This window comes from Brassica napus, chromosome C1, assembly GCF_020379485.1.
Source record: "Brassica napus cultivar Da-Ae chromosome C1, Da-Ae, whole genome shotgun sequence".
In the NCBI taxonomy this organism is placed as follows: Eukaryota; Viridiplantae; Streptophyta; class Magnoliopsida; order Brassicales; family Brassicaceae; genus Brassica; species Brassica napus.
Window position 1 is genome coordinate 46632690 of NC_063444.1, and position 22339 is coordinate 46655028.

Sequence of the window (22339 nt, forward strand, 5' to 3'; positions counted from 1 at the left end):
ACATGGCAAGTTGTTTAAAGAATGTTCCTAAGTTCATTTCATCGTCTCGTATGTCACTCTTGCGGGCGATCGGGTTTGTGTCGGTGGCTAGGTAATAAACATTGGGGAGTTTCTCTTTGAGGAGAAGGATGAGCGAAGTGAGAACGTATCAGTTCACGTGATAACTGGGTTTCGGGTTTTAAAGAAGTTCTATCAGATTTTTAAATAATTTACTTTTCTTAAAACTTCAACCAAACTATATATTGGGCCACTGGATTTATCAATTATAGATCCTGATCATGTTTAAAAACATTAGGTGAACGTTGTTTGGACCACAGTTCGTTATAGTAATAGTCAATGCATGCAATGATGCAACGAGTGTTGACGTTTATAACCTTGTTCTTTTCTCCTTACACTTGCATGAGAGGAAAAGCCAACGTTGATAATCAATTTTGGCAAAAGTAATTTTGGTCTCATAGTTGTAGACTCAATACATATATATGTAAAAATTAATTCAGTGAATTATATTCAGCTCTCTTTTAGTTTTTTTTACAAGACATTTTTTCTTTTCTTTTTTTAAAAGAAGACATTTTTTTTTTCTTTTTACAAGACATCACTTGGAGCAACTTGACAAAACAGAGGTGAAGAGTGAACAACTCACATACACACAATACACGCACAAGACAAGACAACATCCATAACTAGCTACGTATCGAGAGGGATTGTTATCAAAATGATAGAACAACAAAAACGGAAGGTATCTTGATCCCGAGGCTGCGGTGGCTGACAAGTGACAAATAGCATGTATCTCCAGCTGATTTTACCTTGCTAAAAACCATGGGGGGCGGATCCTGATTTACTAGGTGATGCTGGTCCTCTTTGCACTGTTGGATAAATTAACTTTAGTTAGTAAAATAAAATGGAATATCCGGAGCAAAATTGGATGATAAATAGTTAGGACTCCTTACAAAGTTTCCGGAATTGGTATAGTTGAGTTGAAGCTGCATAAGATGAAATTACCAAAGAGAGAACCAAAAACAAAGCAACCAACCAAAATTTTTTCTTCATTTCTGTCTCTGTGTTGGTGTCTTTAATTGTTTTAGGTGTGTAATATCTCCAGTTACAGATTAAAGCGTGAGGTTTATATAATGAGCAGGCAGCGTGTGGAAATCATATAGCCGCCTGACCTGAAGAAGAGTCCTCGACGTAGACAAGACATGTGCTTATTCTTTTAACAGCTTGTTAACTTATGTCTTTGTCCTTCACCTACGATGGGGTTCATTAAACTCGATTTAATCCCATGTCTATGTCAATCGTCACAACTAGCCTTTGTAAGAGGTCCAATAAACACACAAGAAACCCTGTTGATTTTTTTAGTTTTTTTTTGTCTAAATAGAACCATACAAGTGAGAACTGGAATCAATCATGATTACTACAGCTTAGAGCATCATTAGAGCATGTTTAATGGAGTGTTCTTAGGGTGAATTCTTAGCGGAATATAAAAACATATCTCTTATCTTTTAACTAAAAAAGCTAAGAACCGGTTCTTAGTTTTTTTAGTTAATTAAAGTTAAGAGACTGGGTTCTTATATTCTGATAAAAAACTCCACCTTAAGAACTCTCCCATTAAAGATGTTCTTAGCAATGAAATTCTTAAACAGAGTCTCTCAATATATATAATAGTATTCTGAAGTAAAATAGATAAATTAATTAAAATTGATGTCATAAAATTTTCGGTGCAGACACGTGTAGAATTAGTCTCTTCTAACACGTTCATCATTTTTTAATGTAGGAACGTACTTCTACTTTTCTCCTTTTTTTTTTTGGTAAAAATGTTAAGTTTATTACCATTTTCATTTTAGACAGAATTTACAAAGATCACAAGAGGCAGATTTGCAGAAAAATTAAATCTAAACACAACAACAAAGAACGGAGATTGAAAAAACGGAGGAGACCCCAACCACGCACAACATCGAATACATAGCATTGCCTTGACTGAAGGGAGAGAAAGCAAAGTTGCCTAATGCAGCCGTTGAATGAAGCAGGCTGCTTTAAGCCCAGGAGCACGAACCCGGTAGATTGGCCCCATACCCGGTGTCCGCCTCAGAAGATGAGCGGCCAAGTCATCCAAACCTCCAAACCGGGAAGGCCACCACACACAGACATCGCCGCCGAGTCGAGAGAGAACCTACGCATTTATTGGGGGAGAAAGAGACAACACGATGCCACCGTTCTACACCAAACCGCCGGGAAACGGAAACCACAAAGAGACGCGGATGCAGTGTTGTGGTTCGCCACGCGCCGCCACAGAAACCCACCCCGCTCAGGCGACAACTCCGAGGGACGAGAGCTCCTCACACGCACCCACCGGTGAGAACCAACAACGGGATCCTCTAGCCGAGGAAGACAGAGCGCCACGCGCTGCCACGTTCAGGCCGGAACCCTAGATCTGCGAAAAACTGAGAGAGGCTGACGGGAGCTGAGCAAGAGAGAGAGAAGGAGCGACGCCGATCCCAAGCACACACCTCTCCACCACTTTGGTACCGCCAGCTCCACAGAAGCTACCGCAGCAACAGATCTGAAAGCACCAACCTCCCACGAAGCCGACTCTACCGGCAAACCCTTGTCTAAATCGTCGCCACCACACCAAAGCCCATAGCACCAAAGCTTCTTCTCACAGATCTATCGCGAGTAGAAGAGGAGAAAGAAGCAGCGAAACGAGATCCAGAGTAGATAGCAAAGACCGATTAGAAAGGAGAGAAACAGCAGAGAAACAAGAAGGAGAACACCGGAGGTTCCCCGACACCGGCCAAAGGGACCGCCGGCGTCGGAGAAAAGAAGCGAAAACTAGATCTGAGCTTTGAACTTAGAGAGAAGGTGGAGAGAAAGTTTCCTCAGTTCTAGTGGTCTGCTTTTAGTTTTCTCCTTTCTTTTTCTTGCTTTTAGTTTTTATATTAATTTGTCTGGTGAGAGATTCTTGCAAAATTTACGAATACGTAAAATTTACAATGATCTAAAGTTTGTAAAATCAATAATTTACCAATTACACTTTGACTTTCATAAACTTTTTCAAAGTCCCGAAAAACAATTAAAAGCTTCAGCTTCTATTTTATCTTTTTTACAAAATAACTTATACTTTTATTGTATCAAGAAATTATAATAAGGTGAAATTTTATACCCACATATTTTTCTTGTACAACTCAACTTTTATGCCCTTGTCATAACTAATTGTCTCATCAGACGAGAATTTTCAAAGGCATGAGTGCAAGACTAACTAATAAAATTTTAGAAGTCTTTAAAAAAAAATTAAAAGTCACATGAACTTTGGAATCATTTAAAATTTTCAATTTAGGAAGTTTTTTCTTCTTAAAGGATTGTTACTGAAATTTGAAATTGAATGTTACGCATGAACTGAACCATTTACTGAGAAAGATGATAAAATTTGCAGTCGAGTTGCATACTCAAACAGGATCTTCTTGAACTCTGTGATGATTCTCAAAGGCTTTGCAAATGTAGGATTCTTAAGACATGGCAGAAGAGCGAGGAGTGATGAAAAATCAATACTTAAGTTTTTTTTATACTCTAGAGTAAGAGAATATTCAAGTTCATAAAACAATATCAAGTTTCTTTTTAATCGATTTGTAATCATGTTCGATTATATAAACTTTTACTAAGAAGTTATAATCAAATTCGTATTAGTAATTTACAAAATCGATAGACCAACACAGAACCGGATTTTCATTAACAATCGAACACTAGAAAATTCACGGTTAATAGAGACTTTAAAGGAGTCTTTTCAAAATGGTGGCAAGTTGTGGTAACAAAGAATGCTCCTGAGATCATTTCACCTCCATTGTTTCTCCATAAAAGATGACAAAGACCTCGAAAACTGCTTCATAAACGATTCTGATGACGTCTCCTTATCCACACCCTCCTCATCTTTATCTCTCCAGAACTTAAGTATAATAAGATTCTCCTCTTCAGTCGACCTCTGCACCACGATCCTCGACGCATAACCTCTCTTCCTCATCACCAAACAAATCTCCGACGGGTAATTCGAAGTCAAAGTCACCAAATAAAACCACCCCTTCTCAGAAAGCAAACGATCAACAACAGGCAAGACTCTATCGATAACACTCCTCCCATTCTCCCCTCCAGCCCAAGCAGAGGCTATACCTTCCATACCAACTTCATACTCAGGCGTCGGAACGTAAGGAGGGTTCACCACCATCACATCTACCAACCCAGCGAGTCTCTCCTCTAAGCAAGAAGCTATGTCCGTGCAGACAACCTCAGCAGAGACACCATGAGCTTGTAAAGTCTCGTTTGTCACTCTTGCAGCGATCGGGTTTGTGTCGGTGGCTAGGTAATGAACATTGGGAAGCTTCTCTTTGAGGAGAAGGATGAGTGAAGTGATGACGTATCCGCTTCCGCAGCCAATCTCCATACAAAGCTTAGGGTTGTGGTTTATAAGGTTGGTTTGGTCAGCGAGTAATGCGTCGACTAGAGCAAATGAATCGTCACAGGGCTCGTAGACTTCGCGATGCGAGCTTACGCGCATGATGTCAGCGGTTCTTGATGTCATCTCGGACATAACAGTCTACAAATGGACCAAAAGGTTCTAACTTTGAGAATGTGTCTAAAGCAAAATCATTCCAAAACTAGGATTGAAATTGAAAGTTTGAAACTTTCCGATTCATAGATCATTTTCGTGATCATCAGACACGAATACGATATGAGATTAATGGTCGTTCCTACACAAACAGACTCTCGAAGGAGTTCAAGTGAGAAAGAGAGTTACCCACTGAAGATTAAAGGCTAAAGGATCGAGCTTTTGGTGAAATGCGGTTTTGGGTAGTCTTCGGAAATTTCGAGGAGGGTAGATTTCACCGAACAAGGAGGCGACGGGGACGGCGGAATGAAACAAGAGAGTGTGCAGAAGAAGAAAAAGGTTGGATTATAGTATAATTAAATCTTCCATTACATCTAATCAGTTGAGTTAAGAATGAGCCGTTTAATGGGCCTAAATGGCCCATTAGTCGGACGATTGATAAATAGCAAATACTCTTGGTCCCAAGTATAACCACCACTACAAAGTAAATAATTGTTAGTTAATGTTTTTTTTTTGGGGGGGGGGGGGGGGGGGGCAAATAATGGTTAGAAATATATTTCTAAAAATATAAATCTATATACTTGATTTACGAGGTAATTCTGCTAATTATGAAAACAGAAAAAAAAGGATAATTTTATCTATACTGGTTTAGGAAAATAGATATGAACATATCTATATAAACCCTTGTAGTCCGAAGAACAAACATATAAAAACACAAGATTAAAATTTGTTTTTGAGTAACAGGAGAGAAATCATGAAAACTTTGATGATTTGCTTATTGATGATTAGCAGTGTTATGATAATAGGAAATGTAGCGGAGGTTTCTGCTGGTAAAGGTAACACTACAAGAAAAATGAGTTTTAATAGCAGATCAGGATAGCGTTTTTTTCGATTGTGTTATTGTTGACTATCTCTTATTTTTAGATAGCGTTTGCGAAAATACAAACGCTATGTTAGGTTGGTCCGATTTTAATTTCTCCAAAACACTTTTCGGACATAGTATACATAGCACTTTTAGTTTTGAAACGCTATGCATATCTAAAGCGGAAAAATAATTGATTTTCCCTCTCGTACTTGTTTCACTTTTCCTCTTACTATATTTTACATAACACTTAAGGTGAAACGTCTATAATAGCATATGTTTAATAGACATATATTTAATAGCACATAATTAAAAATGTTATATTTGTCTTTTTAAATCCGTAAACCGTAAACGAATTTTTAAACCCTAAACTTTAAACATATACTTTAAACTCAGATATTAAGTATATAGTCAAAAACTATTTCTGTTTCATAAATTTAATCTCAATCTCAATACCCCAAACTTTTAACTCTCAAACCCTGGGCTCAAACCCTATACTCAAACCTTTAAACCCTTAAACTAATTTCATTTAGTATAATTCTTTTATTTAAAATCTTTAAACTAATTTAAGATTACAGTTTAAAAATTAATCTCAAATCTCAATACCCCAAACTTTTGATCCTCAAATTCTATTATATTTTAAATTTTAATTATCATGTTTAATTCTTTAAATTTATGCAATTTTTGAAGTGAAATGAGAAGAACAATTTTATTTTTTTAGGACCATTGATTGAATTTGATCTAGTGGCAACAATCATTATTTGACTTTTGAATCTCTAAACTTTAAACACAAACTTTAAACTATAATACTATAAACTTTATAATACATGAAAACTTAAACTTCAGATCTTAGATATAAAACTAAAAAATTGAATATTTTTGAAATTATCAAATCATATAATTTTTTTTTATCAAATCAGTTTTTAATCATATAACCACAAAATTCAAATGCCAAACTTAAATCCTCTAGTTCATAAACTTTAAACTATATTTCATATATCCAAATTCTAAACCTTAATTTTAAATTTCAAACTTAAATCCTCTAGTTCATAAACTTTAAACCATATTTCATATATCCAAATATAAATCACAAAATCATAAACTTTAAACCTTTTCTTAAAATAATTTTTATTTTCAAAAATATATCATAAATATTTTTATACTAAACACACAAAATAAAATAGAAAACAATGTTATTAAGAAAAATAGGAATCAAATACAAAAATTTGATTGGTCAACACAAACTGGCCAATCACATAAAAGGACGGAGATCATGCTTTATGTAATCACAACCATTGATTAAACTTTTTGAAGGGTCCAGATTACTCCTACTTCTTCTCCTCTCTCTCTCTCTCTCTGTCGCTTTTGTTTTCAGATCCAAAAATTTTGTAACTGTCTAGACTCACAAAACTCATCTTCTTTCTCTCTGCATCTTCAGTTTCTCTAAGTCACAGACTCATTGTCACCATCATCTCTGTCGCTCAGTATCCTTCTCCTTACTAATTAGGTTAAAGCTTGGTTTAGTTAGTAATTAGGTTAAAGTTTTTGGTTTATTATTTAATTAGATTTTTTTTATATATTTTTGTAATCCAATTTTGTTACAGATCAATATTAATAAAGAAATTTTAAATATCTGAATTAATTTTAAATTTTAATTATGCTTTTATTTTTAAATTATTAACTGAAAAATAATTCTAAAATAAATAATTAACAAAATATAATTTACAATATATAGCAGAAACAAATTGCTATAGTAGTTTTAACAATAACAAATCAAAAACGTTGTTAATAAAATAAATAATAGCATTAAAGACATGCTATTAAAAAAAATTTAATTGCATATTGAAAAGCGCTATTGTAGCGGAAGAAAAAATAGCAACGCTAAAAACCGCTATGTAATGTTATTTACCTATTATGACGGACGATGATACAGCGCTTCAAAAACCGCTATCGTATCGTTACATAGCGTTATTCGTCCGCTATAAAAAAACATTTTTCTTGTAGCGTAAGTATTTAGATCCAGGGGTGCTTGACCGTTGCTTGGGCTCTAACCCGCCACCCGAATGTCATATTCCCGATCCCAAGGACAAAACTCGTGCACCTGCTCACGACTATCGTCATGGTTGCCTCGAAAGTCAACACTGCCGTCCAAACTAAAACCTCACATGGTGTTAAAATAACATTAACCCAAGAACCCTTACACATGATTTTTGATACTATATTTACACAGAGACAAAGATTATGCACTGTGCAATATATTATTATTATTATTATCATATCGTTGTACAATTATGTTTCAATTTTCGGACTATTTTTTCAAGTATTTTTTGGCACGCAATTTCAAACATAAGTTTGGAATAATGTATTGTGATAAATGTATCGATCAATTACCTTCAAATAATATAATATAAATGTATTATTCACAGATATTTATATTAGTAAAAATAACCAAAATAATTAGAATAATATTATTAAATTTTGAAAAGTAACGAACTTACATACATAATTGTATATATAAACTGCAACTGGCTTTTAACATTTGAACATACCTATGGATTTGTTTCAGAATTTTTTCACCAATTAGTATAGGTGATATTTTAACAAATTTCTTCTAATTCTTTCATAAATCCTATAAATATTTCCAAAAATATAAATATGAAAATAAATCAAAACTGGATCCATATATCATAATATTTAATTTCACTTACTCAGATTTGGATATAAAACTTTTTATAGTCCAATTAAAGATTAAGATATCGGATCTACAGTGAATCTTGCATCATATATATATATATATATATTCTAGTACTCTCTTCATTTCATAATATAATCAATTTGGGTAAAAATTATTTTTAACTCATCATAGTTGTAGAGTCAATAATCAATTTTAATTAATATTAGATCTCGCGGTTGCGCGGATTTTTGTTTTCATTTATTTTTATATAAACATTTTGTTTTCAATTCTAAATTGGTATATATTATAATATATATGTGTCTATCAATTTTTAAACATAATAAGTTTACGGTATATATTTTTCATTGAATAGATTGTTTCAAACTTTCACATGTATTTTTATCTTCTTCTATATATATTTTTCAGATTATTATTTTATTATTAAAATCGTAACTATATATATAAAGATTAGTAAAATATTGTTTTATTGTCATATTCAAAAATTTTGTAACATTTCACAAATTTAGAAAGTTTTAAAAAAATTAAACGTTTCGTTTCATAGATTTATATTATCTAGTAAATAATTAAACATTTAGTTTTTGTTTATTTTTTAAAATAAACTATATAGTTTAAAATTTGTTTTCATTGGTTTAAGGTAGTAAAGATTAATCATTGTTAGATAATATGATTTTTGTTATTTAAAAAAAACTTTATAATTTTAAAAGTTAACATCGACAAATATTTAAATAATTAACATATAGAGATATAATATTACAACATTAAATTATATCTATTTAATTTATAATATATATAAATCCAATGGATCATCTATTATTTAAATCTAATTATTGATAGCCCAGTAAAAATTTCTCGTAGGCCCAAAATTTAAATGATAAGATTAGAGATTAAATGTAACATGATTTTCTAGGAATAAGTCCATTAGGTCCATTAAAAAAAAACACACATGAATCAAGGTTGTGACTTATGTTTTAATATATAAGATAGTATATATATATATATATAATTAGTTCAATGAATGATATTCACCTCTCTTTTATTTTCTTTACAATACATCATTTGGAGCAATATGACGCAATGAAACAACATTTTACAGAATTATAAGAAATCAAAAGCTATAGGAAAGGATTTACCGATATGAAAGATGATTACATGTCACAATTATAAATGATTAGGTGGATCGTTTCCATGATGAGAAGATCTAGAAACACTCCCTTTAAAGCCGATCTTCATTCCTTTGTTGAGATGTATATTTCCAACCCCTTTTTCTATTTATTAAAAAAAAAATGATAAATCATTCTCGGAGAATAAAGAATGTGAAAGCTCCGGTGGCCACGCGTGTAGAAATCTGGTGTGATGCAGATTCGAACTCGGATGTCTTGGAGATCCACAGGACGCCTTGACCACTCGACCACATGCACGTGGTTTATAATTTGATAAACCATGCATGAAACGAAACAGTGAACATAATTTCAGTGTATGCATGTATGCACATATTAACAATTGCATAATTTCTATATTGTTACTAGTTTAGTTACCACATCTTGTGGTGTTACTAAAAATCAATTTTATAAGAGAAAAGTGATGGAAACTTACTTGTCGTGCGAGATGGGTAAGTTACTCTGGCCAAAGTTGGGTTTAGTGTAATAGACAAGAGGAGCATCAAACCAATTAGCAAACCTAACTTCCAATTCATCTCTTTTATTTTGAAAGAACGCTTGATGCTGGCCTTATAATAAAGAAAGAGATATCTGTTGCGGTGGAGCTGTCAATCATTTACAATGAATGGTTCTTCTCAGAAGTAACGTCAATTAATATAAAGTTTGAATAATCGTTTGGACCTTTTGTTTTATAGATCAAGTTGTGCGAGGTTGTTTAGTTTAACGAAGTCAAATTAGAGTACAGGGTGTCATGTTTAATCTATATACATAAATCATCCATCACAATGAAACACATGTTTAGTTTCAAAAGAAAAGTATAGGCACCATTTTTCTCAAAAAAAATTCGTTGAATTAACTAGCACATTTTTCTTCATTTTTGTTTTTTTGTTAGATATATATAGACTTGCATGTTCCATGGCCTAAATAAATAAGTACTATAGGATTATGCAGCAAAGAAATTACACAGCTTTTGGAGGTGATAAAAAGTTATTAAATGGAGTTTTCATCCTATGCTTTCACAGTTAGACTAAATTTCAAATAATATTTGACGAAACAATATGTCAATTACTAATCCTTATATAGTCCGGGTACGAAGAGTTCAATTGAAACTCTTCATACATCCAAATGCGCATACATGTCAATCCAACATCCACGATCCATAGACGGCAGCTCTCATGCTTCATCTCCCGATGCTTTCGCCTTGCTAACAGCATTAGTGATGGCCCGCAGATCCTGACTTACTAGGTGATGCTTCTATATTCACTGGTGGATAAATTAACTTTAGTTAGTAAAATAAAATGGAATATAGGGAGCAAAACCAGATGATAAATATTTGGAATTCCTTACAAAGTTTGCGGAATTGGTATGGCTGAGTTGAAGCTGCATAAGATGAAATCACCAAAGAGAGAACCAAAAACAAAGCAACCAGCCACAAATTTCCCTTCATTTGATTCTGTCTTGATGGTGGTGTCGTAGGTGAAATTTATTCTGTTGTGTAATATGTGGTTTTATACCAAGTATAAATGACAACATAACTAATAAGGTGTATATATAATGAGCAGGTAGCGTGTGGGAAACAAATAGCCTGACCTGAAGAAGAGTCATGGATGTAGACAAACATGTACTTAATCTTTTACAATTCGTGAACTTGTTATGTCATTGTCCTCCACTTACGATGGGATTCATTGAACGCGACTAAGTCCCATGACTTTCCAATAAACACACAAGAAGACCTGTTTTGTAGGGAGCTTTGTTTCTGAAACAAAAATTGGGGAAATTGTATGATGTCTGATTTTTTTTTTTGGTTTTTGATTGATTTAAATAGAACAATACAGCTGAGAACTGGAATCAATCATGATTCCTACAACTGAAGGAAAATGGAAAACGTTGCGAAATGATATAATCCTTAACTATACTAATGATATATACGACTAACGTTATTTGCATAAACAACAAGAAAGACTAAGTCTCCATAAATTTAACGTGAAATATTTTTCTTGTACAACTCAACCTTTATGCACACATCATCAGTTGTGGTGTCATCAGCCGAAAATGTTCAAAATGACGAATGAAAGACTAACTAATAAAATTTACGAGTGGCCTCTTAGTTCGTCGCCTTTTGCTATCTAGCAACATTGGTCCGCCGGTGGTGAAAAACTACGTGGTGCGCCGATCGAAACTATAAACATTAATATTAGTTATAAGTTGAATAAAGAGAAAAAAATACAGAAAACCTCATATATAGCAATATTAGATTTTATTAACTATTTTTAAATGGAGCTTTTTCGTATGTATTACTCACTAAGTTTACGGATTTGGTGTGGCTGAGACGAAACCATATAAGATGATGAGATCCCCAAAGAGAGAAACAAAAATAAAGCAATGAACCACAACTTTCTTTTCATTTCTTCTGATTTGTATTTGCTTCTTGTACGTTATTAAAGTCTTAGGTATATATGTGTATTTATATGAACCAAAGGTGTGACTAATAATCATACTCAATATTTAATTAAATGGGTCTTTCTGATGATTTTCATTCATCTTTACTTCGAAGCGGTGATGATACACAGTCTTTCAAGATATAATCTTTTATGATTCATAGATTTTCTTGGAGGGTAAGTTATGGAGGATATTGATTTAAAAAGTTTTGAAGAGTGAAATTATATTTTTATAATATGAGTTTCAAATAACGCGTGAACGAACTCTGAAATGAACATAAAATACATATATGACTAAAGAAGACTTTGAAGACGAAAAAACAAACAAATGAAGACCAGGTTTTGTACGTAGATGATTTAGTCTCTTTTTTTTTTTTTGATCGAAAACCATATTGATTAGCTAAAGAAGAAACATAAAGAGTACTTTACTCATCCACAGACGGAGAGTTGATTAAGGATAGCAGCGCTGATTTCGCAAGAGTATCAGCTAGAGTATTTTCCACACGCGGGATGAAATGGAAAGATATGTTACTAAAAGAACTAGATAGATAGTGAATATCGAAGAGTGTTCCTTGAATCCAAGTGTGGTTTTTCTTGGTGACAAGAAGTGAGATGAGGCTTTTGGAATCAGAGAACACTCTAAGAGAATCAATGCCACGGTTGACCGCTTCGGAGATTGCGGTCTTTAATGCCAATGCCTCTGCTACAAGGGCTGAGGGGACTGAGCGGCGTTTTGAGGAGTTGCTTCCTGCTGGTGAAGCCATGCTGTCGCTGAAGTGCCAGCCCATACCGCAGTTTCCGGTTCTAGGGTCCCAAGCAGCATCAGAGTAGACGCTCCACGAGGATCCTGCTACAAGAGGGAGTTGGGGTACATGGGGGTTAGACACATGGCGAGAGAGATCCACATTCTGTGGCAACGAAATACATTTTCCCGACTCCTGAGCTTCTCTCCAAGCTTTAGAGTCTTTGAGGATTTTCAGAACTGATTCCTCAACAGTGTACTCTTTATTTTCAAAGAGTAACTTATTCCTATTAATCCAAAGGATCCACAAAACCCATGGCGAGATCAGAGTTGATCCCAAACCTGTCGGAGGCAAGGTTATTACTCTGCTACAGCTGTCAAGAAGATCCGGTACCGACATGGGAGGTTGCTGGAGTGATGATGGGCCATGGAGACAGGGGAGTTTGTTCCACACTTGGGTAGCAAAAGGGCAGTGGAGCAAGACATGTATCTCTGTTTCAACTGCTCCACAACGTTTGCACTTATCATCAATATCAATTCCCCTGCTTTGTAGTGCAGCTCCAACGGGTAGCGCTCCAGCGTTTGCCTTCCAGAGTAGATGCTTGAGCTTCGGGGAGGTGTTGAGGGACCATATCCGCTTCTTCCAATCAAAGTGATCAGAAGGGCCAGCCTCAGAGTTGATCTTTGCTAATGCGTACCCTGATTTTGTAGTGTATTTCCCAGATTTATCCTTCAGCCACACCAACTCATCATTCATGTTGCAGTCGCTAGGAATAATGGACTTAATAACCTCCTCATACTGAGGCAGATGGTCTCTGATCATTTGAATGTTCCATTCTATGGAGGAGGGCAGTAATAGGTTCGCTACGCATAGGTTGAAATTTGCTTGGGTAGGCGGTCCTACAGGAGCCGTTGGCCTCTCAAGACTTAGCCAAGGCTCTGACCAGACAGAGATATCCTTCCCATTTCCCACAACCCAACCCAGACCATGACGGAGAACCTCTCTTCCCGCAAGTATCCCTCTCCAGCCATGAGAAGCTGAGGCGGGTGTCGTGCAATCCAAGAAAGAGGATTTTAAGCAATATTTACCAAGCAGCGTCTGTGCTAGGAGAGAGTGGGGTTCCTTCAAAAGCCTCCAAGCAAGTTTTGCCAAGAGAGCGTCGTTGAATCGTTCGATTTCTCTGAAACCCAAACCTCCAGCCCCTTTTGGCCGCGTAAGTCTATTCCACGAGACCCAACAGAGTTTGTGTACCGTTGGTTTTACGTCCCACCAAAAGCGCGTTAGACACTCTGAATCTGCTTGCATATCGAGAGAGGTAGCTTAAAACAGGACATCGTGTACGTTGGCAAAGCCGCTAACACTGCTTGTAGTAGCACTTGCTTTCCCGCCTTTGATAGATATCTCGTGGTCCAGCCAATTGATCGTTGTCGGATCCTATCAATGAGGTTAGCAAAAATGTCCCTTTTTTTACTCCCAAAGTGCTCGGGGAGCCCCAAATATTTGCCAACGCCTCCCTCATTATGGATGTTAAAGAAAGCTTTTATTCTAGTCTTCACTTCACTAGGTGTCTTTGATGAAAAGGTAATTGTCGACTTCCCTAGGTTGATGCACTGGCCGGATGCCCCTTCATACACGGTTAAGATGCGTTTTACCGCCTGACAGCTAGACATATTTGTTTTGGTGAAAAACATTGTGTCGTCCGCGAAAAGTAAGTGGTTAATTGGAGGGCAGCCTCGTGCCACTTTGACTCTCGCCATTTTCCCGTCTTGCAAGGACTTATCGTAGAGTTTCGAGAGGACTTCCGTACAAAGAATGAAGAGATAGGGTGAGAGGGGATCTCCTTGTCTTATACCCCTTGTGGGGATTACCCTTCCCTGAGCTGCTCCATTTACGAGAAAGGAGTAAGACACTGAGCGGATGCATTCCATTATCCACCTTACCCAGTTTGGGTGAAAACCCAACTTTTCTAAGACTCTTTCCAAGAAGTTCCATTCAATTCTGTCGTACGCTTTACTCATGTCGGTTTTCACCGCCATCGAACTTCGTACGCTAGCTCTAGAGGTTTGGAGATAATGGAGGACTTCATGGGTAATGAGAACGTTATCAGATATTGTTCTTCCCATAACAAAAGCAGATTGGTTCTTGGAAATGATGGCTTGAAGCACAGGTTGTAGTCGTGAGGTGAGTACTTTGGCTATGATCTTGTAGTGTGTGCTACACAAGGCGATTGGCCTGTAGTCAGCGACTGTCTTTGCTCCTCTGGTTTTTGGAATCAACCTGACATGGGTCTCATTGAAGCGAGCATCAAGGGTGTTCGTCTTGAAGAAGGAGCCGACTTCCTCTGTTATATCATCTCCGATAATGTCCCAAAAGCTCTGGTAAAAACTCGCGGAGAAACCGTCCGGCCCTGGCGCTTTATCCGGGTTGATAGAGAAGACCGCGTGTTTGATTTCCAGCTTATCCGGTATCTTGACCAAAGCCTCATTCATCTTAGGTGTGATGAGAGGGGACAAGACTTCATCGACCACATGGAGCGAGGGTGTTTGCTGCGACGAGAATAGTTCAGTGTAGTAGTCTGAAATGGTCTGAACTATTTGTTCTTCTTCAAACACCGGTTGACCCAATGAGTTTTCTATCACAGAAAACTTATTTATGGTTCTTCTCTCACGGGTAACAGCATGAAAAAAGGCGGAACTACGGTCTCCACTGTGGAGCCATTGAATCCTGCTTCTTTGTTTCCAGTATTGTTCTTCCTCCAAATATGCCTTTTCCAGTTTCTGCGATAGTGTATCAATTACTATCGGTTCGGGGTTAGTGCTTGAAAGCGCCTCTTCCAGCTTTGTCTGTGTTTCCAAAATGAGCTCTTTGCTGTTCTTGTTTTCTAGCTTAGACCATTCCATGATCTTTCGCCTGATCCTACATATCTTCACTAGGACCGACTCATATGACATTGAAGTCCTATGTTTCTCAACTAACTCTTGTATCTCAGGCTTATTTTTTAATCGTCTGTCGAAACGGAAGAGTCCACGTTTCTTAGGAGGACTTTGACTGAGATGTACAAGGACTGGCCTATGGTCCGATCCTTCAAATCTCAAGTATTCGCAGCACTCAGAAGGGTAGTCCTCAGCCCATTTACAGTTGATCATGGCTCTGTCCAAACGGGACTGAATGAAGTGACTATATCGGTTGCCTCTCCAAGATAGCGAGTTACCCGAGTGCTGCAGATCCCATAACCCCGTCTGAGATACAAAACTTCCGAACGCCAGGAAGGAGCCTTCCCATCTCAGTGGTCCTCCTATTTTTTCTGAGTTGTCCAGCAAATCATTAAAGTCTCCCACTACGAGCCAAGCTTCCTCATCGCGCCCTAAGCCTAGTTCTGTCAGTTGGTTCCAGAACTGTGCTCTGAACCTCAGGCTTCCAAGACAAGGATAGTCCCCCTCCTGTCCCACTTTGGGGTACTGTGAAATGGCTTGTATATTCCGTTTTTTGGAAATGTCGGAGCACCACTTCATCTTGATTCATCGTTTCTTGAAGGAAAATAATTTCTGGGGAAATTCGCCTTTTGAATTCCCGCATTCGCTGGCCTGTCAAGGTGCTCCCAAGTCCATGGCAGTTCCAGCTAAGTAGCGCTAAGGAAGAGCGCTTGGGTTTACCCGAAAATCCTTCTGCTTCTTTGTTATTGAAGGGACGATGGTGGTCTTCCGGGTGCCTTGACGCTGAGACGGTGCTGCTGTGTTTCCAGTCTGTGTCCTCCTTCGTGGGGAGTTTTGGGTTTTAAATACCCTTCTCTTCTTTATGCTAACTCCTTTTAGCGGGCTGGTGTTATATTTCTTTTTTTGTGGCATTTTCCCATCCTTCTTCTTGGCCACGCTTCTAGTGATTATTCCAGGTCTTTCAGATAGTCTGGCTTGCATAGAGGAGTCCATCTGGTTAGGCACATGTTGCAGCCCTAAGCGTAGAGAGACATGTCTCCTATCTTCACTAAGAGTTCTTATCGGAGAGTTTTCCTGCGGGGGTGAGTGGGGGGCTCCTGTAGGACGGGAGCCTGAGGGTCGACTGGTATCGAGTCGTGGTGGTTCCATGATTTCCTCCAGATAATGAATATCAATATCTTGAAGGCGACTAGAGCCTGTAGAGGTCCCTTGCTGCGCAAGTCTAGATTTCCCATTGGAGAGCAATGATAACCTTTGTTTAACTGGGGGTCTATTCGCAGATGTCTGGCCTCCCATCTCATTTCCATCATCTATCAGCGATAAAGATCGTCTTAAGTCTGTGGAGTGAGGGATATCAGGTAGCATCAGTCTTTCTCTAATGGGGCGGCGTCCTGAAGACACTTGGTCTCCTGAAGCTTCTCCATCCTCTCTACGTGACAGGGCCCTTCTTAAATCTGTTGAGTGTGGAGTAGGGTCTTGTAAAGCCGGAAGTTGTATTTTGGAGGCTGAGTCATGACTAGGTGCTCGTCTCTTCTCTGTTCTTTGACTACTTCTATCTCTATCTCTGACTCTGTCATGCTCTGTCATTTTGCTTGGGGAGTCAGATATGTGGGGGTTATTTTTTACTCCCACTCTGGCACCAGATTCCCGTGAGACAGATCTTCCTGGGTTATAGTCTTCACGACCTCTTCGGTATTCACTGGTCACTGGTGCATAGCTTTGATGCTGTCGAGAGTTGTACCTTGAGTCTGTTCTACGATCCTCATAATAGTCTCTTCTTGTGTACGAGGAAGGGGCTTCTCTCTTATGCTGGACTTGGTGCCCTTTAAATCTTTTCCTTTCTTCATATCTCCTCCTGTTATCATCCAGACGAGCCATAGTATTCCTTTGGGAAATACCTATCCTGTTAGGGCTTCTGTCTCGTTCCCTAGAGTTCTCCAGTGAGGGACAATCATCTTTCTCATGGGAAAGTGAGTGGCATCTGAAGCAATGTTTTTGCAGGTTGTCGTAGCTAAACTCCACCTCTATTATCTCTCCAGAGGGCAGGGAGATGTCTCTAGTCATATCCAATGGGTTGAGACCGTTGATGAGTACTCGAACTCGGGCTTGCGTAGGTATGCAGTCTTCCACAGTGCCCAACTCTTTTCCAATGGCTCGAAGAGCTTTATCTTCCCAGTAATGGAGGGGAACTCCATTGATTTAGATCCAGAAAGGCAAGAGAGACGGGAACTTTTCAGAAACTACTGGTTCCCATCGTTGCACAATAATCATCCATCTTTTGAAGTGGAAAGGTGCCTTGTTGAGAATGGTGAGTAGGTCTCTTTCGTTTTCAAACCGGAACTGGAAGAGTAGTGGGCCTAGATCTCTTCCAGTGAAGCGTCCAGAAACATTCCAGTGCTGGAGAAAAAAGTCCACAAGGGCCTTTGTGTTCTGTGTTGCAGGGTTTGTGACTCTCCCAATAAGGGTAAATTTGTTTTCCTCAATCAGAGCAGCTGTATCAATTTCTGGGATTTTAACAGGGGGCTTGCGGTTTGTTTGACTCCTAGCCGGGATCCATTTCTTCTTTTCTTCTCTTGAATATCGATGACTCATGGTTGTTATGCAGGAAGGAGACTTGTTGTTGTTAAGTAGTGGAAGTGGAAGTTCTCACAAGGAGCAGAACGATTCAGAGACTTGTTGTTGTGTTAAGTAGATGAAGTGGTTACTCTCACAAAGAGCAGAACGAAACAGAGGTTGCAAATTCTTCGAAAGGCTTCTGGTTGGTGTTTGGTTCTTCCGGTAGTGAGCTTCATTCTGGTGTTCCCGTTGAGCAGTGGCGTGGCAGCGGCGGAGCAGTGGTCCCTCCGACCCAGGTCGGGGGAAGAACCCGGGGGTTAAGCGTTCAAACTTGTATTATCCAGAAGACAATTCCCAAAATGGGTAGTGAATTCAAAAAGCGTGGACTTTTTATTGTATCTTTTCCAAAAACAGGAGAAGATTCGGTTTGCCAAGCGGGGGGAGTTAGTGACCCGCTGGTTAAAGACTTTTCTCGAGAATCGTGGCTGGGAAAAAACGCTTCCCTTTTTTGACGATTATGACCCGCTAGTCTCTTTTTGTTTTTGACGATTATGACCCGCTAGTCTCTTTCCGTCTTACACAAGCGGGGGGAGTTAGTGACCCGCTAGTCTCTTTCTGTTTCAATAGTTAAGCTCATCCACACACACGTTTACAATTGAAGATTATGTAGTTTCTAAAACAAATATTTAAATGCAATTTTGTTGTTATTGTAGTACCTTTGCTAACGATGAAAAGAACTAGTCGACAGGAGTCGCAGTACATACTCACATTTCTTATCTTCGACTTCAAAATGAGTCCTTGTTGCACGTTATCAAAATGCTCTTACACATTTGAAGCCTCTAAATTTTGAGTGTCTGATGGGTACATATGGAGAATATAGGTCAATTCCTAGATTATACTATAAATAACATTTCTTCTTCCTCTTGAAATAGCTACATCTTATATGTCCATGTTTAAACTGAAGTTATAAAGAACTCTTAGGTCATGAATGATTAATAAAGAGAGAAGTCATATTGTCGCAGCAAACTACAAAACATCCACGATTGATAGACGGCAGCTATCATGCTGTATCTCCCACTGCTTTGGCCTTGCTAATGAGAGCAAACTTAGTCAAAGATAAATTTGAAATGAAATAGCTCTTAAGAGTAGCTTTATTGTGCAAAACATAAATTAAGAGCATAGAAAAGCTTAAGCTTGTTTTCAGGAAAAAAAAGACACAATTTTATTACACATAGGTGAAGGAGTAGCTGCTATAGAGGCAGCCAAAGTTACTTTCTTCATCACATTACAATCATACTAGGGGTGTTGCCCCCGCGCAAGCGCGGAGTTGTGGACAGAGTTCTTGTTTCATCTCAATATTTGCTAGGATTATTGTAGCTGTGAATTTTGCGTTTTGAGTTGTTTTTCAAGTTTTTTTATTGTTATAGGGTTAGAGTTGTGATGATGAACTGTGTATGCATTGTTCTCCACTTATGAAGGACTAAACTGTGTTAGTAATGTGATTGATATAGTTCATGTTGTTGTTTGCTGTTTCACTGAGACTTATTGTTTGTTTGTCTTTTTAATTTGTTTCTTGTACTGTTGAGAGTACATAAATTATATTAAAGTTGTTGAGAATACCTTTTGTTTCTGAATATTTTTTCCCCAGTTTAGTTGTTTAAGTTGTGTGTATTAAGTAATAATTTTTATTATCCTTATTATGTTTGTTATATGTTTTTATTTTATTTTTAAACTTGTTGCTCTTATAGGACATTTAAAACAAATACAAGAAGACTTGTAGAAATAACAATAAAATGAGTGACAGTTCTGAGTATTTGGGCTTTAATGAGTTTTAAACGAATTATGTATTTCTCATAAGAAGACAATAGCATTGGCATGTTGACATTGGACATGTAAGCTATTTTTATAAGACAAGAGGAGTGAGCAGGTGGAGTTGTTGTTGCCGCCTTTGTGTCTGTCGGGATTGTCTCTTGTATCTCCTGTTGTGGTTGTGTTTGTTTACCTTTTATTTGATGGGTAATATGTAAACAAAAATCATTGTTAGTTGTATTTATCAGAGTTCATAACTTACTCTGCATTTTTTGTTTAGGTAATTTCACTGATCTTGGTTGTCGTCTTCGTCATCTTCGTTGCGAAAGTAAGTTTGTAAATTGTTAAATAGCTGGCCGTGTAGTTTGTATTTGTTTAGCTGACTCGATGTATGTGTTGTTGCGTAAGTAAGTTTGTAAATTGTTAAATAGCTGGCCGTATAGTTTCTATTTGTTTAGTTGACTCGATGTATGTGTCGTTGAGTTTTAGAGTAGGTGATTGGTTTGGTATATTTGTTTTGAAGTTTATTTCTAAGATTAGACAAAATAAGAGAGGTGATCATTAATGATTCATCTTTTTGGAATTCTAGTTTTTGGTATTTTGATTGTTTGAGTTGTTTTGGTTTCTTTTAAGCTGTAAAATAAAGGTTCGTATAAAATTAGTTTGATAAGTAAGGGAGATAAATAGACGACCACAGAATTTGGGTAGGAAATATTTTTGATTATTGATGTTAGCACAGTATAGATAATAATATAAGTGGAATTGTGTGTTGATTGTTTCTTACGGATCAATGAGGAGACGGATAACGACTCGAGTTGTTTCTTTGCTAAGATCAGAGCCTTGGACATATTGGATTTGCCCAACCACATCTGCGAGTTTAAATATCAGTTATGATAACAAACATATTATAAACCTAGATGCAATATGATAATATACCTGGGAGTTCTAGGTTTGTGTTCGCAATAACTTGGAAATTGTCAAACAATCTAATTATGATTGGAGATTGATCTCAGGAGCACCTATGATGACTTCATAAATAATAGTTGGTGAGTTGAAACGAATGAGGAATGGATGATCAATTATCTTGTACATGCTTGAGCACCTAGCAACCTTAAAACGATCGACTTTCACAATGGAACCGGCTTTCAAAGATGGCATGTAATGATTAGCACGTCCGGCGGGAATAAACACATGAATCACAGAATCTGTAAATAATATTATTTAGCAAAGAATCAGGAAATCAATTAAAAATAATTATATTAAATAAATGTGATAAATCGAAGATTAACTTACCTTTTCATCAAGGAAGAGAACCGTGATTCCCATAAACTCACTGTCTTTCTTGAAGTTCAGGGAATCCCATAAGCGAGGAGGTTAGAGGCTATGCTCTGACTAATACGACCAACACGGAGAGACTCGAAGGTTGAGTGACGGATGCCGGAAACGCCGGTTTGAGGAACTGGAGAGGAAGAGAGACATTTTCTAGAAGATCGTTAAAGATAAGAGGAATCAATGAGTTTTGTGGAGATGCAGATTGGGTTCATCAAAGAAGAGAATCATATATATAGGGTTGACAGAAAGGCTACAAATCAGGAACATTTAAGATCAAGCGATTTAAGATGGGGAGATGAAGAGTTCACCGGTGAAAAAATAGATTACGAACAGACACAAAACGCAACTCTGTAACTCAGACTTATCTAAGACAATGATGAAAAGAACCCTAACTCATGTTAAACGAAGACATTTTACAATATGAAAAAACTATAATTGTTGTTTTTTTTTCATATAACGTGATGAACCTCATTTAAAAATGAAACTCATAATACACTTGTAGGCCCGACCCACAGAGAAAACCGAAAAAGCAAAGGTTTCTGACCTTCATAAATATATATTAGTTTCGGCCATCAACGTACAAAGTATCCTTTAGTTTAGTGGTATAAATGTTGATGTTTATATCTCAATAACCCGGGTTCTAGCCACAGGCTTGTTACTTTTTTTACACTTTTAAAAAGTGGGATCCACCAAAATGCTGACGTGTCACCTCAGAAAAGAGCGAACTGCCTCATTATATTATTGATTTATACTAATGTTCAACTTGCAAAAGAAACCTAGCACATGTGATAAAAAGCAAGCAAACCCAAAATGAATACCTAGCTAGAGACTCTCTCTCCTCCTCTCGTTTCTCTCCCGACCTCGAGCAAACCCAAAAGCCATTTTAAGTCTCCTCCGGCGTCTGGCCGGCGCGTCGCCGTGCGTGCCGACGCCGGAGGTCTCCTTCTCCCTACATCTGTTTTACCTTTGCTTCTCTGGTCCTCTGGTCCTCTACCGTCTTGTTCGTGGTTTTGGGCCTCCGTCTTCGTCCTATCTCAGCCTCTGCTCCCGAAGAGTGTTTGTAGACGGCGGCGGCTTTGGTTGTTTCTGGATGTATGGCGCGGTGGTGTGTAGTAGAGGCTCTCGGCGGAGTCGGATTTTTGGGTTAGAGCTTATATCGTGTTTCCCCTTTTTAGATCTATCTCGTTTTCATTTCAAGCCCGAGTTAGGTATTGTCGGGACCT

At 37.5% G+C, this 22339-nt stretch overlaps 4 protein-coding genes across 5 annotated transcripts; 1 reads left to right on the forward strand and 3 right to left on the reverse strand.

Annotated features, from left to right (window-relative positions):
- LOC111201982 lies at positions 1-1608 on the reverse strand. The gene is made up of 2 exons (XM_022694338.2): positions 948-1608; positions 1-863 (listed from the first exon to the last, which is right to left on the reverse strand). The coding sequence occupies exons 1-2, from the start codon at positions 1045-1047 to the stop codon at positions 808-810; spliced, it is 156 nt and encodes a 51-aa protein (XP_022550059.1). The 5' UTR covers positions 1048-1608; the 3' UTR covers positions 1-807.
- Positions 1609-1805: 197 nt separating this feature from the next.
- On the reverse strand, positions 1806-4959 carry LOC106375061 (methyltransferase N6AMT1). 2 transcript variants are annotated; one of them, XM_013814961.3, is made up of 2 exons: positions 4781-4959; positions 1806-4579 (listed from the first exon to the last, which is right to left on the reverse strand). In XM_013814961.3, exon 2 carries the CDS (start codon positions 4571-4573, stop codon positions 3824-3826), a length of 750 nt encoding a protein of 249 aa, XP_013670415.1. In that variant the 5' UTR covers positions 4574-4579; positions 4781-4959; the 3' UTR covers positions 1806-3823. The 2 variants fall into 2 exon arrangements, with proteins under 2 accessions (XP_013670415.1, XP_013670416.1); XM_013814962.3 differs by having other exon boundaries at positions 4785-4943.
- A 172-nt stretch (positions 4960-5131) lies between these two features.
- LOC125580081 (protein RALF-like 10) lies at positions 5132-7791 on the forward strand. Its single transcript, XM_048744045.1, has 3 exons — positions 5132-5448; positions 5516-5520; positions 7458-7791. The coding sequence occupies exons 1-3, from the start codon at positions 5346-5348 to the stop codon at positions 7608-7610; spliced, it is 261 nt and encodes an 86-aa protein (XP_048600002.1). The 5' UTR covers positions 5132-5345; the 3' UTR covers positions 7611-7791.
- A 2378-nt stretch (positions 7792-10169) lies between these two features.
- LOC111201983 lies at positions 10170-11753 on the reverse strand. Its single transcript, XM_022694339.2, has 2 exons — positions 10653-11753; positions 10170-10568 (listed from the first exon to the last, which is right to left on the reverse strand). The coding sequence occupies exons 1-2, from the start codon at positions 10750-10752 to the stop codon at positions 10519-10521; spliced, it is 150 nt and encodes a 49-aa protein (XP_022550060.1). The 5' UTR covers positions 10753-11753; the 3' UTR covers positions 10170-10518.
- Positions 11754-22339: the final 10586 nt, after the last annotated feature.

Bases quoted from the DNA above. Each gene is read 5' to 3' on its own strand.
- LOC125580081 (XM_048744045.1), top strand. From the start codon at position 5,346: ATGAAAACTTTGATGATTTGCTTATTGATGATTAGCAGTGTTATGATA.
- LOC106375061 (XM_013814961.3), bottom strand. From the start codon at position 4,573: ATGTCCGAGATGACATCAAGAACCGCTGACATCATGCGCGTAAGCTCG.
- LOC111201982 (XM_022694338.2), bottom strand. From the start codon at position 1,047: ATGAAGAAAAAATTTTGGTTGGTTGCTTTGTTTTTGGTTCTCTCTTTG. The intron at 864-947 runs GTAAGGAGTCCT...TTTATCCAACAG, and splicing joins ATACCAATTCCGGAAACTTT to TGCAAAGAGGACCAGCATCA.
- LOC111201983 (XM_022694339.2), bottom strand. From the start codon at position 10,752: ATGAAGGGAAATTTGTGGCTGGTTGCTTTGTTTTTGGTTCTCTCTTTG. The intron at 10,569-10,652 runs GTAAGGAATTCC...TTTATCCACCAG, and splicing joins ATACCAATTCCGCAAACTTT to TGAATATAGAAGCATCACCT.